General features: G+C 41.0%; 1 protein-coding gene across 1 annotated transcript in view; it reads left to right on the forward strand.

Moving 5' to 3' along the window:
• EMR3 (egf-like module containing, mucin-like, hormone receptor-like 3) overlaps positions 1-17697 on the forward strand; it is a 160609-nt gene that overhangs the window by 121278 nt on the left and 21634 nt on the right. The window contains exons 11-14 of the mRNA XM_006900808.1: positions 4143-4346; positions 4610-4845; positions 8297-8363; positions 13325-13416. Coding sequence (XP_006900870.1) covers positions 4143-4346; positions 4610-4845; positions 8297-8363; positions 13325-13416 — 599 coding nt within the window. The remainder of the gene's footprint in view (positions 1-4142; positions 4347-4609; positions 4846-8296; positions 8364-13324; positions 13417-17697) is intronic.

Raw genomic sequence — 17697 nt, forward strand, 5'->3', positions numbered from 1 at the left:
TTTACCTTTATCTTGTTGTGGTGCTCAAGTATTTCATAAATTCTGGATATAAGTCCCTTATCTGATATGTTATTACTGAATACTTTTTCCAAGTCAGTGACTTCCCTTTTTACCCTATTGGAGAAGTTTTTGGATGTGCATAGGGATTTGAGTCTTAGAAGATCCCATTCATCTATGTTATCTTCTCCTGGTTGTAGGTCCTTTCCTGATTTTTAACCACAGTATTTTCTTGCTCTGTCTTGAGGACTGCTTCCTGGGCCAAGTATAGGTTTTGCATGAGCACAATCAAGTGTTCTGGGGTTCCCATTTTCCTCAAGGTTAGCCACAGTTTGTTGTGATCCACACAGTCAAATGCCTTTGCATAGTCAATGACATGTAAATAGACATTCCTCTAGTACTCTTTGCTTTCTTCTAAGATCCATCTGACATTGATAATAATGTCTCTAGTGCCACGGCCTCCTCTAAATCCATCTTGTATTTCTGGCAGTTCTCTGTCAATGTACTGTTCCAGTCATTTTTAGAGAATCTTCAGCATATTTTGCTAGTGTGTGATATTAGTGATATTTTTCTGTGATTTCCACACTCTGTCGGGTCACCTTTTTTTGGAATGAGAATAAATATGGATCTTTTCCAGTCGGTTTGCCAGGTAGTCGTCCTCCAGATTTCTTGGTACAGCCCATTGAGCACATCTAGGGTGGTATCTGTTTGTTGGAATATATCAGTTGATATCTCACCAATTCCTAGGGCTTTATTTTTTGCCAAGTCCTTCAGAACAGTCTGTACTTCCTCTGTCATCCTTGTTGCCTCTTGATCGTATGTTCTTTCTTAAAATTCTTCTGTGTCAGCCAATTCATTTTGATACAGTGACTCAGTATACTTCTTCCATTCTTTTAATGCTTCCTAGATCATTCAGTATTCTGCCCACACTATCGTTAAGTATTGCAACTTGCAGCTTGAATTTGTTCTTTAGTTACATCAGCTTAAGAAATGCCAAGCACGTTTGGCCCTTTTGAGTTTACCGACTCTAGCTTCCTTGCACATTTTAATATAACACTTTGCTTTGTCTTTCTGATCTGCCCTTTGAAATTGTCTATTCAGTTCCTTAACATCTTAATTTTTTTTCCCCCTTTGCTTTGGCCTCTCAGTGCTGTAGTACAATATTCAGGGTCTCTTCTGACACCCATTTTGGTCTTTTCTTCTTCCTTTGTCTTTGTAATGATATTTTGCATTCTTCTTGAAATATAATATTATGAGTTATAGGAAAATATCCATACACATACAAGGAAGACCTGTTAATACCACTATCATTCAAATTTATGTACCAACCAGCAACCAGAGCCAAAGAGGAGGATATAGATGATTTCTACCAACTTTTGCAGTCAGAAATAGACCAAACATGCAACTAAGATGCATTAATCATAATTGATTACTGGAATTCAAAAGTTGGGTATCAGGAAAAAGGATCAGTAGTCAGAAAACATGGACTTGGTTATAGAAATGAGGCTGCAGATAGAATGATAGAATTCTGTACAATCAGTTATTAATTCATTGCAAATTCCTTTTACAAGAAACACAAACACAGGCTATACACATGGATTTCACCTGACGGTATGCACAGGAATCAGACTGTGTTCATCTGTGGAAGAAATTGTTGGAGAAGTTCAATATCAGCAGTTAAAACTATGCCAAGTGCTAATTGCAGAACAGACCATCAACTACTCATGTGCAAGTTCAAATTAAAGCTAAAGAAGGTCGCATCATAACCACAGGAATTAAAATTTCATCTTGAGTCTCTCCCCCCTGAATTTAAAAATCAATTCAGGAACAGGCTTGAAGCCTTGAATTCCCACAACTGTGTGTATACTAATTCCAACACCAGTTCTACTGGGTCCGAAATCTATTGCAGTAGCTGCACAGATCTCACACAATCATGCACATAATTATGGAGTTTACTAGGGAAATTAACAAGTTAAAGCTCAGGATTGCAATAGGTTGGCACAGGACAGCTTCCTCTGCCCATCTGGTTTTTATTCATATATTTTTAAAATTTTTTGTTATTATTATTATTCATTTTAATGATAATTTATGGATATTTTTTATTTCCTTTAATTTATTGTTGCACTTTTCTCCCTGCCCACCCCTCCCCTGCAGTTCATTCTTCTCTTTAAAAAATAAAAGAAAAATTTGTTCATTGTTATACAATCCCTCCCCACAAGTCCACTCCACTATGCAGCCTTCATTCTGGACTCATGTTGTAACAATAATATCTAATCACATATCCCTTTTAAACAGTTCTCTCCCTCATCTGTTTCAATGCAGTATACATAATTTATCCCCTCTTTCTCACTCTCACCCCCAACCCTGATGTCAGCCTCATTTTACAACAGTGGCATTACACAGTATATGTCCTTTTGTAACGGATATATTTCACTCAGCATAATGTCCTCCAGGGTCACCCATTTTGAATAATATTTCATGAGCTCCTTGTTTTTCAGTGCAGCATAGTATTCCATTGACTGTATATATCATAGCTTCTCTATCTATTAATTTGTTGATGGGTTCATTCATCTATTGATGCACATCTTCCTCTCTCCCACCTCCCTCTTCAGTTTGTAATGCATGTCTTGTTTCCCATTATTATTTAGGACAGCTTTTTAAGGTGCCTACAGGCTCTTCAGTGTTCAACCTTGCAGCTTGAGGTCAATGTTATAAAGTTGTCTTAGTACTGCCAATTATAGCATCTCCTCTCCCAGTTCTCCAGCAAATTTGGAGTCCTTTGGATCTGTGGGACGGTAGTCCTTGGCCAACTCTATGTCACATAATCCTCTGGTTCTCTGCTACAACTGCTGGTGATCTCCTGTAGGTTCCAGTCAAACTGGCACAGGAATCTCTGACTCTGACAGACTCGAGCTACATTCTCTGCTTCTTCTCCTTGCTGGTAGTGAGATTCCCCATTTCTGCTGCTCAGTCTGCTCAGTTTAAACCTGGAGGAATGGTGAAACTGGCCAGTCCCCTCCTGGATAAACTCACACACTCATGTGGCAAAGTTAAAGGGAAGCTATTTGAACAATAGGGCTACTACATCACACCCAGATAAAGAATTTGAGGAAAAGTTGTCCTGTCCATCTTGGAAGTCACCCACAACACATCAGTAGAAGATGAAGAAAAATGAAACAGAAAATGCAGAGTCAGTCAACAAAAGGTCTATCAATGAAGTTATCACTGTTGACCAATACCGGGATTTATTGAGTAATATTTTTTAACAGGGAGCACTCCAAACTGAGAATGAAAGAAGAGTTACACCACTATTTTAACGTTTAGATGAATAAGTAGTGTAGCTTTTGTTTTGATTGATTAATGGGTGTTACTGTTATGTGCCATTGAGTCACCTGTGACTCATAGCAAACTTACACTCAGTAGCTCTGAACCCTGCCCTGTCCTGAGTCAGTCTCACTGACTCCAACACACGTATTCCCATTACCCTAGTTACTGTGTCAATCCTTCTCATCTGGGGTCTTCTACTGTGCTATCCCTACACCCTTCCAAGCATGATGTCCTTCTCCAAGGATTTGTCCCTTCTGGCCATGTGCCCAAAGTATGGGAGATGGAGCTTCAAAATCCTAGCCTCCGAGGGGCAACATGTGCACGTATATCCAGTTGATAGGAGAAATACGTCAGGCAAAGAGTCATTGGAATTTGCAGTAAACAGCCAGAGGGCTGTTGCAGGTAAGTGTGGAGAGGATATTGGAACAATCTGTGCTACAGAGAGCTTCCTACATTTCCTTGGAAACAACATTTAGGCCGGTAGATGTTCCTCACATCATTAAACTTTGTTCCTTTACTTGTGATGCCCTATCCCAAAAAAGGAGGAGCCTTGGTAGCATAGTGGTTAAAAGTAGTAAGCTGCTAACTGAAAGGTGAGTGGTTCACACCTACAGCCTTCCGAAGGGAGAAAGATGAGGCAGACTACTTCCCTAACAATTAGAACGCTGGAAACATTATAAAGCTCTTCTACTTTGACCTGTTAGGTTACTCTGAGTCAGAACCTATGTACTGGCAATGTGTTTGGTTTTTAGTATTCCCAGAGGGAAAAACTATGATCCCAAAAGAGGAGAGTATGACTGTAAATGCCTCTTTTCTAGGTCCTGGAAGAAGATCCCGTGCTAACCGTGATCACCTACGTGGGGCTGAGTCTCTCTCTGCTGTGCCTCCTCCTGGCAGCTCTCACCTTCTTCCTGTGCAAAACCATCCAGAACACCAGCACCTCGCTCCACCTGCAGCTCTCACTCTGTCTATTCTTGGCCCACCTCCTCTTCCTCATTGGTATTGACCAAACTGATCCCAAGGTACTGACAGTATCTGTGCCGTGCCCCAAGAGAAAACAGGTTCATGAGGCCGAGCTAGGTTTGATACCTTGCTAAACTGACCTTAAGCCCCCAGGAAATTGGCAGGGAAGTAGGTTACTTGGAGCTCAGATAGGTACTACTTGTCTTGACTACTAACCCCTTTTACTTTTGATTTGTCTAATGTCATATGCTCAGTGCCAGAAGGTTCTTGAGCTTGAGTTCACCCCGACAGCACCTCCTGATTACTGTCCCTCCTCCCCAAGGTGTTGTGTGCCACCATTGCTGGTGCCTTACATTACCTCTATCTGGCCGCCTTCACCTGGATGCTGCTGGATGGTCTGCACCTCTTCCTCACTGCAAGAAACCTGGCAGTGGTCAACTATGCCAATGTGAGCAAACTCATGGGCAAGCTCATGTTCCCTGTGGGCTACGGGGTCCCAGCTGTGATCGTGGCGATATCTGCCGCGTCCAGACCACATCTCTATGGAACATCTGCCCGGTAATGTAAATCCCACTCCATGTGATGGACAGTTAGTATTTCTAGAAAGCTTTTGGGGGCTCTAGCTGATAGGAGAGGTTATTCCTTGGAGAGGGACATCACGCTTGGGAGGATGGAGGGATGGCAAAAGAGAGGAAGACTCTCAGCCGGGTGAATTGACACAGTGACTGCAGCAATAGGCTCGAGTGTGTCAGAGATTGTGAGAATGGCACGGGAGAGGACAGGGTTCATGTCTGCTGTTCATAGGGTCACTATGAGTCATACTCAACTCGTCAGTGCCTGCCAACAAATGGGCTAGTGGTTAAGGAGTTGTGCTGCCAACCCAGAGGCAAACAGTATGAATTCATCAGTTTCTCTAAGGGAGAAAGATGGGCCATCCCCTCCTGTTCAGCTTACAGCCTCTGAAAACTCTCTGGAGGGCCAGCTATGAGTTGATTCCAACTTGACAGAAATTAATTGAATTAAATGAGTTACTGTGGAGTTAATCATGATGATCAAATACACATGTAAAATTCACTCCGTGTTTTCTTTTCACATGGAGGCAGGTGAGGTGGTGGTAAGGGTTTGGGTTCTGAAAGGAGAGTGTTGTGGTTACATTCCAGCTTGGAGACCTTGATTCCTCAGCTTACTCATTTTTCAAACAGGGATAATAGTTATCTCCACTGTCCCAGTGCTGGACTGTATTCCTTTGCTAGAGTTGCTGCAATAAATACACAAAGTATGGGAAGCCAAACTTTATACCAAATATTATATGAAAACCCTTGTTCACGAATTGAAGGAATTAAAGATTTATAAGTTAGGATTTCTCTTGTGGCAGATCCTAGAAAATGAGCTGTTTGTTCCTTGCAAGACAGGAGACAGCAAGGGGCCCCCTACAGAGGGAGTGTTGCTTCCTGAGCTGGAGTTCACCCTGAGGCATCAAGGTTAATAGTTAAGGGTAGACCAAATTCTTGCATTTGTGAACCCCTCCTTCCTGAGTCAAGCAGAAGGTTTTCAATAGAAAGAGATTGGCTTCATTTGCATTGACTTCTCTTTGTGATTTACTTCCTGGTAATTTTCAATAAAGATACAGAGAAGCTCAGCTTGGGGTCTTCAGTCCAGAACTGCTGGCCCCCTGTTTTATGCTCTCTGCTCTATCTCATTCCTGGCTGTTTGTCTCAATATTAATAATTATAAAATTATTCCATTCTTTGGGACCCTCAGTCTGCACCAACAAAGTTATCAACTTCTAACAACAGAAATCTGCTTTCTCTGCGTTCTACATGGCTGTTGGTAGGGCTTTCTTAGAAGGCTCAAGAGGAAGATCTTTTCTCTTCCAGCTTTTATTGATTTCTGACCATACTTGGCATTTCTTTTTTTTTTTCTCTTTAAAAAATTTTCTTTTTCTCACATATATTCAATGGCACTTCTCTGAGAATGAAGTTATAAAAGGTTAAAATCATGAACAAAGGATGTTCCTGTTCTAGTAGAACGAAGCAAAACGGAGTGTCGAGAGTGAATCCAGGACAGCTTATTCCTGCCTACCAGATTGTATACTTCTCGTGTATTGTTATTGTTCAGTACCATCAAGTGGGCTATAGTCTCGAGATTCTGTGAACCACACGGTGGACCCTTGCCCCGTCCTGCTCATCCTAACAATGTCCTCCACGCAAGCCCATTGTTACAGTCACTGTGTCAACCCATCTCTTTGAGTATCTCCCTCTCTCTTTCCAAGCCTACAACTTTCCTAGCATGGTAATGTTGTTGTTTTTTTTCTTTTTTGTTTTGTTTTTTTATTTTTTTTTCCTAGCATGGTAATTTTTGTTTGTTTGTTTGTTTGTTTTTATTTTTTTTTTCCCTAGCATGGTAATGTTGTCTAAGGACTGGTCCCTGCTGACAACATGCCCTGAGTATGTAAGACAGAGTTTCACCATTTTTTTTTCTCTAAAGAGAATATTGGTTTCATTTCTTCCAGGAAAGATTTGTTTGTTCTTTTGGCAGTCCATGAGATATTCAGTACTTTTCACTAACACTACAATACAAAACTATTGATTCTTCTTTGGTCTTCCTTAGTCATTATCCAACTTTCAGGTGCATGCAAAGTAATTGAATGTATCCTGGCTTGGATCAGACACATATTAATCTTTAAAATTATGTCCTTGCTCTTTAGCACTTTTTTTAATTTTGATTTTAATTAAAGTTTACAAAGAAACTGGTTTTTCATTTATTTATTTATACACATTTTTCTTCCTACTCCTCTCCCAATTCAATTTGTAATGTGTGTCTTGTTCCATATGGTTAAATGAATCCTTGGCATTTCTTGACTTGTAGATGCATCCCTCAGATGCCAGCCTTCTTTATCACGTGGCCCATTTGTATAATTTCTTTTCTTTTATAAGGCTATCACTCATATTGCTTTAAGATCTACCTTCCTCCAGTATGCCTTTGTGGTTGTGGTTGTTGTTGTTGTTGTTGTTGTTGTTGTTGTTGTTGTTGTTAAGTGCCGTCAAGTCACAGGTGACTCATAGCGACCCTATGAAGGAGAGTCCTGGATGCTTGGGTGCCTTTCATCCTCTCTCCAGGTTCATAGGGTTTCCGGAGTTAAACTATTACGGAAGTGGATGCCACTCCTCCTTCCAAGCTTGTTTTCATCGGGAGCTCCACCCCACTCTCTGTCTGCATTGGGTAACCAGCCATTAATGCATTTGACACAACAGTGTCACAGTGTTCAGCCTCACAGCAACCACAAGTGACTGCTGTATGGCAACTTGTACACCGGGGCTACATGACCTAAAGGAATGTCTGAACAAAAACAATGAAAGACAGGCCCAAGGGCCGTGGATTAAAAGTCACCCACCTTTGGCTTGGTAGCATCGCTTTCTGTCCTTTGGGCCAGCTGATCTCTCTACGTTGATGTTATTGTTGTTAAGTGCCATCGAGTCGCAGGCAACTCATAGCGACCCTATGAAGGAGCGTTCTCAATGCTTGGGTGCCTTTTATCCTCTCTCCAGTGCCTTTGTGGTAACTGATAAAATCTTCAAAGACCTTATTTTCAAACAAGAGCACATTCATAAGCATAGGGGTTAGTAGAACTTCAGCATATCTTTTGAGGGATACAGTTCAGTCCTTAAAAAGGACTGTTCAGTGGAAGCAGAGGGATAAGGATGTGCAGGGGGAGAGGGTTTTTAATCATGGGGTTGTACCATTTGATGGGGGGGTGAGGGAAATTGGAAGAATCTGTTCTTAAAAACATGTATTCTAATTTTGTAAATAAACTAGTATAAAATTTTTTAAAAGGGCTATTCTTACAAAATTCTTGATATAATACTAATAAACATTGAGTGGTGCAAGCTTTCAACACAGGGAAATGAGCTGTTCTTTGTAATATTTCTCTGTTGGAGGCATGCTACTTTATGTTCATTTCATGAACTTTCTCTGATGTCTCCTATTTTACTTTTCTCATTTCTCCCAGATGCTGGCTACACCTGGACCAGGGATTCATCTGGGGTTTCCTTGGCCCTGTTTGTGCCATTATCTGTGTGAGTATGTAGTTCTCATGCTCCTTACAAAAAAAAAAGGTTCAAGATAATACCAGGGACATACAATTTCTCATGTGTGTGGCTTAATTTTTCACCTGCTACTAATTCACATTCCATTAAAGCTACAAATTCTGTTAGAAGTAGGACTGGCCATCCACTTCTGAAATGATGGGCCTTTAAAAACTCTACAGACAGTGAAAGAACATTGTTGGATGTAGTGCTGGGTGATGACCCCTCGGTTTGAAAAGCACTAAAAATGTGACAGGGCAGCATCGAAGTAGCATCTGCCACAAAGATGGGGGTGGACTAAAGCTTCCACTCAGTGCAGGCCCATCATTTGTTTATGTGGCAACCCTCAAAATTAGGAAAACAGCTGCAAACCTCCATCAATAATTGGAACATGGAATACACCAATTATCTGGGAAAACTGGAGGTTGTCAAAAGTTAAATGGAAAGCATAAAGATCAACATATTAAGCATTAAGGAGCTGAGATGGATTGGTATTGGCCATTTTGAATCACACAATCATGTTATCTGCTATGCCAGAAATTGCAGATTGAAAAGGAATGATGTAAAAAAAAAAAGAAAAGAAAAAGAAAAGGAATGATGTGACGGTCATCATCAAAAAGAGCACTTCAAGATCTATCCCAAAGTACACACAAGGAGGTCCTGTTACTACAACCATCATTCAAATATATGCACCAAGCATGAAAACCAAAGATGAAGAAATGAGGAACCACCTTTTGCATCTGAAATTGATCAAACATGCAATCAAAATGTGTTATTAACGATTGGTACCTGGAATGCAAAAGTTGGAGACAAAGCTCTGCTGTCAGAAAGTACTACTTGGTGACAGAAATGTGGCTGGAGATGACATGATAGAATTTTATATAATGATTTATTCATTGCAAATACTTAAAAAAAAAAACATAAAAGGTAACTCTATGCGTGGACTTCACCTGATGGCCTACACAGGAATAAAGTTGACTACAAATATGGAGAAAGGCGTTGGAGACATTCAATATCAGCTGTCAAAATCAGGCCAGGTGGTGTTGAAGGTCGCTATACCACTGCTCTTTATTCAACCACATCTAAACAGAATAAACTACTCCACAGGAGAAGGGTGGGCAAGCTCCTCCCATGCGATTAAACAGATTAAACTGGACCAAGTAGAAAAGAAGTTATAGAGATTAGCACAACTTCTAAAGGATCCCACAGTGGCTGTTGCTATTCTCAATCCTCACGTAAAGCTGTCTGTTGAGGTGAAAAGCCTAAATGACATCACAGCAAAAGAGAGGTTTACTCCACTCACATTCAACCTGATCAATGTCCCTGCTGAGAATGGTCACCTGAACAAGAGTCCAGGGGTCACTCTGCCTTTTCCACCATCATGGATGTCCACCATGGAGAAATTCCTTACACAATTACACAGCGTCTCCCCTAGACCACACCTCTCTCTCTCTCTGGATTAAAAACAGTCCTGAACAGCTTCCTATGTCAAGGCCAAGGGCTGGAATTGGAGGTTAAGACTGATCCATCAATTGTGGATGGAATGACCGTCCATATTGGAGAGAAATATGTCTGCAAAAGCCAAGATTGAGAAGCTGAACAGGGCTACATGGGTGGTTAAATGAAAATTTTGGTTTTCTGTAATCAGTGCTTAAACTTGGAGCACCAGTAAAATGTTGACCAGACCATTTGTAAAGTAGATGTGGGAAGCAAACAAAAAAACAGGCCAGGGGCTGACTGTGCAACAGACCATCACCTACACTTGTGCACAAAGAAAATGAAATCAAGTCCACGAAAACCAAAATATGCCTTTTAGTGTATTCTAACTGAATTTTAAAACTATCTTAAGAACAGCCTTGACACATTGAACATTCATGGCCAACAAAGACCAGACAAGTTGTGGGAGGACATCAAGAAAACATCCATGAAGAAAGCAAAAAGTCGTCACAAAGACAAGGAAGAAAGAAAAGTCCAAAATGAGTGTCTGTTGATTCTGAAACTTGCACAGGAATAAAAAAAGTCAAACCAAAGGGAAGGGGTGGGTGATGTGAAATATAGAAAGTTTTAGTTCCTGTTCTAGAGGAGTCAAGGTACATACTCTTTGTGTGTGTTTTTCCAGAAACTTTTTAACTGTTAATCCTCTAATAAACCGTTTATGAGCTTCAGAATTTAAAAAAAAAGGAGAGAAGAGCTGCTGTGGTAAGAGGGCAGAACAGGTTTCAAAGGGCAGCTCAAGAAGAAAAAGTAAAATATTACAATGAGGGGCTAGAGTTATAAAACCAAAAGGAAGGAATAAGCTTGACATTTCTCAAGCTCAAAGTATTGAAAAACAAATTCAAGCTTCAAGTTACAATACTGAAGGATTCTATGGGCAAACTCTTGAATGATGCATGAACCATTTAAAAGAAGATGGAAGGGATACATAGTGTCACTGTACCAAAAAGAATTGATTGGCATTGAAGCATTTCAGGAAATAACATATGATCAAGAACCATATGTACCTGGCAGGGAAGATACCATGATCATAAAGGTGGTTTTCCCAGGGCGAGGCTGGGATGTGCTGACCACTGCAATTTCCCCAAAGGTGGAAAACTCAACTGCATAATGTGTGGTAGTGGGGGACTGTGTTCCTGCTTTCCCCTAAAACAAAAAAAAAGAACCAATAGTAATGAAGGAAGACATCCAAGCTGCACTGAAGGCAGTGGTAAAAAGGACTGAGAATTGATACCAAAAGAAGGAAGTGTTTCAGGAAACAGATCCACCCCTGGATATGCTCACCAGTCTCTGCCAACAGTTACAGGAGAGAGCTACTTTGTCACCTGACTGGAAGAGATTCGTATTTGTTCCCATTCCCAAAACAGGTGATCCAACTGAATGTGGAAATTATCAAACAATATAAAACAATCACAAGCTCAACTTAAGAACAGTATGACAAAACAACTATGAGATATCATCTCACCCCAGTAAGATTAGCAAAATTTAACAGAACAGCAAACAACAAATCCTGGCGAGGTTGTGGAGCAATGGAATACTATGCTGCATTTAAAAACAAGGAACTCATGAAATATTATACAAAATGGGTGACCCTGGAGGACATTATGCAGAATGAAATATCTCAGTTCCAAAAGGACAAATACTGCATAATGCCACTGTTGTAAAGCAGGACTGACATCGGGTTTGGGGGAATCTAAGAAAAGATGGGATAAATATGTATACTGTATTGAAACAGATGAGGGAGAGAACTGTTTGAAAGGAATATATGATTAGGTATTTTCATGACAATGAGAAATGTATAGGGGAGTGTACTGGGCGTGGGGGGGTGTATAATAATGAAATTTTTGGTTTTGGTGGGTTTTTTTTTTTACTTTTCAAAGAGAAAAACCAACTAGGGTGAGGATTGGGCAGAGAGGAAAATGTGCAACAATGAATGAATAAATGGAAATCCAAAGTCTCTATAAACTTTCTTTAAAATTTCTATTTAAAAATCTATTAAAAAAAGAGCAGTATGGCATCAGAATTGGAGGAAGACTCATCAACCACTTTCATTGCCTGCAGAAAAGTGAATCACTTAGACTCATCCACAACCTGCATTATGCAAATAACACAACTTTGCTCAGTGAAACCAAGGAGGACTTGGAGAGTTTGCTGCAAAAGGACAAAGATTGCAGCCTTCAGTATGGATTGCATCTCAACATCAAGGGAAACAAAGATCCTAACCACTGGGCCAATAGGCAATATCATGGTGGATGAGGTTGTTGATGATTTCATCTTGCTTGGCTACACAATCAACAATCTTGGCTGACACCAGTAGTCAGGAAAGCAAAAACACAAGTTGCTTTTGGAAAACCTGCTGTTAAGGGAGAGTGCTAAAGAGCAGTGATTTCTAGATACTGAGGTGCACCGTATCCAGGCCATCATGGTCTTCTCAATTGCTTACCATGCATCTGAGAGCTATGACTAGTGATAACGGGAAAAGAATGACTATGTTTGAATTGTGGTGCTAGATAAAAGTATTGAAATATTGATTGCCAAGAGAACAAATAGATCTGCCCTGGAGAAGATGAAACCAATTTGCTCAGTGGAGGCAAGGATTTTGAAGTTCCGTCTCACAGAATTTGAGCATGTTGCCAGGAGGGATCAGTCCTTGGAGAAAGATATCATGCTTGAAAGGTTAGAAGTCAGTGCAGGAGAGGAAGACCCCAGATGAGATGATTGACACTGGGACTGTGGCAATGGGGTCAAGCGTGTCAGAGATGATGAAGTTGGCTCATGGTAGGGCGAGGTTCAGAGCAAGTTTCATAGGGTTGCTATGGGCCCATGGTCAACCTGACAACACATAACAACAACTGCAGATCAAAGACTACAGCTTTCAATATGGGTTACTACTAAACATCAGAGAAACAAAAATCCTCACCTTTGGACCAATAGGCAACAATAAGTTGAAGAAAATAGTGGGAGAAAATACTGAAGATTGATCAACAATTTCATTTTACTTGTATCTAGCAGCAGTCAAGTAATCAAAAGATACCTTGCATTGGGGAAATCTGCTGTCAAGGACCTCCATGAAATTTTAAAGAGCAAGGATGTCAGTTTAAAGACTAAGGTGGACCTGATAGTTTCAGTCACTTCCTATGCCTCTGAATGTTTTACACTGGTTAAGGATGACAGAATATTTGATGTCTTTCATTTGTGGTGTTGTCTCCGTGAACTCAATGAACTAGGATAGAACAGAAGCTTTAAACACAATAGTAGCCAATTATCTGGGATGTCACATGAAACCATAACTTTAAACCTCCAGACCAAGAACGCAAAATCCAGGAGGTGCTTGGTTGTACCTAAGCAGCTCCAGTTACTACTCCTTTTTTGTCAAGAATATCTATCAAACTACTTTGGCTAATTTATAATGGTACATGTCTTAACTTGCATTCTGTATCTGTGTTTTATTCCTGCAGGTAAATTTCATGTTTTTTTTCTTGGTCCTTTTTATTTTGCAAAGGAAACTTTCCTCCCTCAACAGTGAAGTGTCCACCATCCAGAACACAAGGTAAGATGAAATAAATGCTACATGTGACCCCTTTCTGCTCACCCCAGCACACCTCCCTCCTACTTTTCCATAATGCACATACACCCTACAGTCAAGCTTTGGGACTTACAAAGCACGGTAATCTCCCACTCTTAGAACTAATAAGAGCTTGTACAAACTAGAGTACAGGCTAAACAGCTATGATGCAAAGAAGCAGGAGCTGTCGTCACGCTCATGTCACAGGCCAGCGGTGAACAGTCCAGGGCTGATGTGGAAGCTCCACAGCGTGAGGCAGAGACTCGGGATTTTCTGTTGCTCCACCTGTAGGGTGTTGTCTTACCCCGTCCATGGCAGGAGAATGGCATGGAAGTTGCCTGGTTTACATCCCACTGGCTACGTTTGGTCACATGACCATCTCTAACTGCAAAGAAACCCTAAAAAACTTAGTTGCTGACCCTCCTGTGAGTTTTCAGAGGCTATAAGTCACACAGGAGGAGATGGCCTGTCTTTCTCCTGCTGAATCACTGTTGGATTCAAACCTCAGAGAAGCACCACAGCTCCCTACAGACCAAGCCACCAGAGCCCTCCTAATTGAAGAAAAGCTAGGAAATGTAGTCTGCATTATGCAGATAACACAACCCTGCTTGCTGAAACTGACTGCAGACGTCAATATAGATTGAGGCTCAATATTAAGAAGACAAAGATTCTCACCACTGGGCCAATTGGCAACATCAGGATGGATGGTGAAGAGATTGAGACTGTTAACAATTTAACAACTTTAGTCTGCTTGGCTCCACAGTCAACACTCTTGGCACCAGCATCCAGGAAATTAAAAGACATTTGCAATGGGAAAGTCTGCTGTTAGGGACTTCTCCAAAGTACTGAAGAGCAATGGTGTTACTCTGGAGACTAAGGTGTGCCTGATACAGGTGATGGCTTTGCAATCACTTGCTATGCATCAGAGAGCAGGACAATGACTAGGGAGGATAAAAGGAGAATTTATGCCTTTGAGCTGTGGTGTTGGATAAGAATATTGAATGTACCATGGATTGCTAAGAAAACAAACAGGTTCATCTTGTTGTTGTTGTTGTTGTTGTTGTTGTTGTTTGATGCCATCGAGTCGTAGATGACTCATAGCGACCCTATGAATGAACAGCCTGAGCACTAGGTTCATCCTAGAGATAGTTAAATCAGGCTGCTCCTTGGAGGCAAGGATTCTGAAGCTTCGTCTGACATACTTTGGACATGTTGCAAGGAAGGGCCAGTCCTTGGAGAAAGACTTCCTGCTTGGGAGGGTAGAGCGACAGCACAGGAGGGGAAGACCCTCTATGAGGTGGATTGATTCAGTGACTGGGGTGATCCTGGTAGGTGTATCAGAGACAGTGAGATTGGCACAGGATAGAGCAAGGTTTAGGACTTTTGTACATAGGGTTGCTGTGAGTCTCCGGTGATTCAACAGCACATAACAGCAGCAACTGCTAGGTAGCTAAATGCTTTGATAATACTCAAAGGGAGAAGAGACTTAACACACACACACACACACACACACACACACACACACACACACACACAAAAGACACAATGACAAAACCAGCCATTTCTGTCACTGGCCCAGATCATGTACAGGAGCACTCTCTCTTTGTCAGACAGCTAACTCACTCAAACTTCTTAAGCATCAGTTACTGATTAAATTCTATATAAATCCTAAGAATTGACTTGCTGAAAAATAGTCCAAGTTGATTAATTGTATCAAGGTTGGTTGGTTGGTTGGTTGGTTTGGGTTTGGGGGGGTGTATACACCCTCAAATCAGATCTGAGTGGTACAGGAGGAGATTGTCCCTCCTTCTCCAGCAGAGCATCTGGTGGATTCATCGCACACCTCTGAAATTGCAGTGCAGCTTCTTGCCACTAGGCCACCAGAGCTCCCTTAATTGTATTGAGTTTTAAAAATAACAATGAAAGAATTTTACTTTTCAAAGAGAAGAGTGAGCTGGGAGGGAAAGGTGGGCAGGGAGAAAAGTGCAACAATGAATGAATGGAAATCCAAAGTCTCAGTAAATTTTCATTACAATTAATAATAATAATAAATTGTCTGTAGTACAGTGTGGATGAATGTACAACAAATTATGCTGAATGACATAAATCCATCACAGATGACTATTGTAACACAAGGAAGGTCACGATTATAAAAGCAGGGAGCTCTGGTGGCCGAGTGGCAAGAAGCTGTGCTGCAATCCCGAAGGCATGCAGTTCTAGTCCACCAGCTCCTCCACGAGAAGCTAGGCGGTCTACTCCCTTGTGATAAACAGCCTTTGAAAACCCACAGGAGGGTCAGCTGTGGATTCGTTCCCACTCTTCAGCACACAATATCATAAAAGCGAGGGCACTCTAGGGGTTTAGTGGTAACGAGTTGCACTGCCAACTGACAAGGCTCACAGTTGGAATCCACCAGTCTCTCCGTGGGAGAAAGATGGGAAATCTCTTCTCACGTGATTGTGTTGTTTGTTTGGTGCTGGCGAGTCTTAGATGACTCATAGTGAGACTCACAGCCACCCTGTGAACGAACAGCCTGAGCACTGTTTGTACATAGAGTTTCCAGAGGCAAGCCATTTCGGAAGTGGATGCCGCTCCTGCTTCGAGGCTTGTTTTAATCGGGAAGCTCCAGCCAACACTGTCCACCATGGGTGCCCATTACCACAATTGGCACATCACTGTCACAGGCTTCAGCATCACAGCAACCACGAGTTACCTCTGTACAGCAACACACAGACGAGTGCTATACCACCTAGAAGAACGTTTGACAGGAAAACAATTTGAACCTGGCCGAGGGCCGCAGATGAAAATCACCCACCTTCGGCTTGGTTCTCATGTGATCACCACCTCTAAAAACCCACTGGAGGTCAGCTATGGGCCGTTTCTGACTCAGCGTTACACAACAACAATTATAATAGCTAGGGAAAGGTTCATACACAGATAGTATCATTCTCGGATAGTTACCAGGAGTCAGAAGGGAGGAGGTGGGGGGTAAAAATTAAGAAATAAATTAAGTCAAAGGAAAGGCAATAGGCAATAATGAGTTGACTAGATCTTGTACCTATAATATTAGTAAGTTATCATTAATGTTATAAAACAAAATAGATATGAATGATTAAGTGAAAATCCAATATGACTTGTAAGCTTTCACTCAAATAAAATGAAGACAGTGTATCTACAATTGTATGTAATGGGATCAAGAGGACTTAGCTGAAAATATGATCTTATATTTTTATTATATATTGTTGTTATTGTTATTGTGTTATCTAAATCCTTCCCCAATATGTTGACACTATTAGTATTATTTTTGCTTTTTTTACTTAACAATATCCTTGTTGTGTTGCTATTTTAATCATAAAAATAAGGCATGCTTCCTAATTTTTTAATTTCTCTAAATATATAAAGTAAAAAATGGAAAATTCCGAACTCCTTGTTTCCTGGCTACTCCCATATCCCAAGGAAATCACAGTTAACAGACGATATGCTATGATGCTGCGATGTGATGCCTTCATCTATGCATTTGCCACAGAGTAGACACAGGCATATTTACAGTAGGATCTCACTATATAAATTGTCCTATAACTAATTTCTGTAATTTATGTTATATTCATTAATTAGGGATCTGTATACCAGTTTGCTTCTTGGAGGCAAGGATTTTGAAGCTTTGTCTCTCATACTTTGGGCGTGTCTCCAGAAGTTACCAGTCCTCAGAAAAAGACTTGCAAAGGTAGAGGGTCAGCACAGGAGAGAAAGACCCTGGATGAGATGGATTGACACAGTAACTGTGGCAAGGAGTCAGATGTGTCAGGGACGGTGAAGTTGACTCAGGATTGGGCAAGAGTCAGAGCCATTGTTCATAGGGTCACTATCTGTAGTAATCTACTCAAGCATGACGAAAACAACATACTATAAATTTGGTGGCCATATTTTACTGCGTAGCAAATAATTTTTTTAATTGGGTGAACTTTTAATTTTTTTTACAAATACATTGCAGAACCAGGCAGTGCTGCCAGCGCTGGATGCAATCCTGGTCCCCAAATCTGCACACTCCTTTGTAACTGGTCTAGAGATGGCAGAACCTTCCATCTGGCTTTTACTGTTTACTGTCCCTGCTGCGCTCTCTCCAAAATCAAGAAACACCCCACCTTTTCTCCAGTATGACTTCAGTCATTTTACCACTGCTGGATGTACCTTCCTTCCAAGCTCTGGTTTCCCTCTCTTTTTTTTTCATTATTATTATTAAATTTTATTAGTTTTAATGAACATTTA

This window comes from Elephantulus edwardii, unplaced genomic scaffold, assembly GCF_000299155.1.
Source record: "Elephantulus edwardii isolate Elephantulus edwardi_28Jun2011 unplaced genomic scaffold, EleEdw1.0 scaffold00296, whole genome shotgun sequence".
NCBI classification, from domain to species: Eukaryota; Metazoa; Chordata; class Mammalia; order Macroscelidea; family Macroscelididae; genus Elephantulus; species Elephantulus edwardii.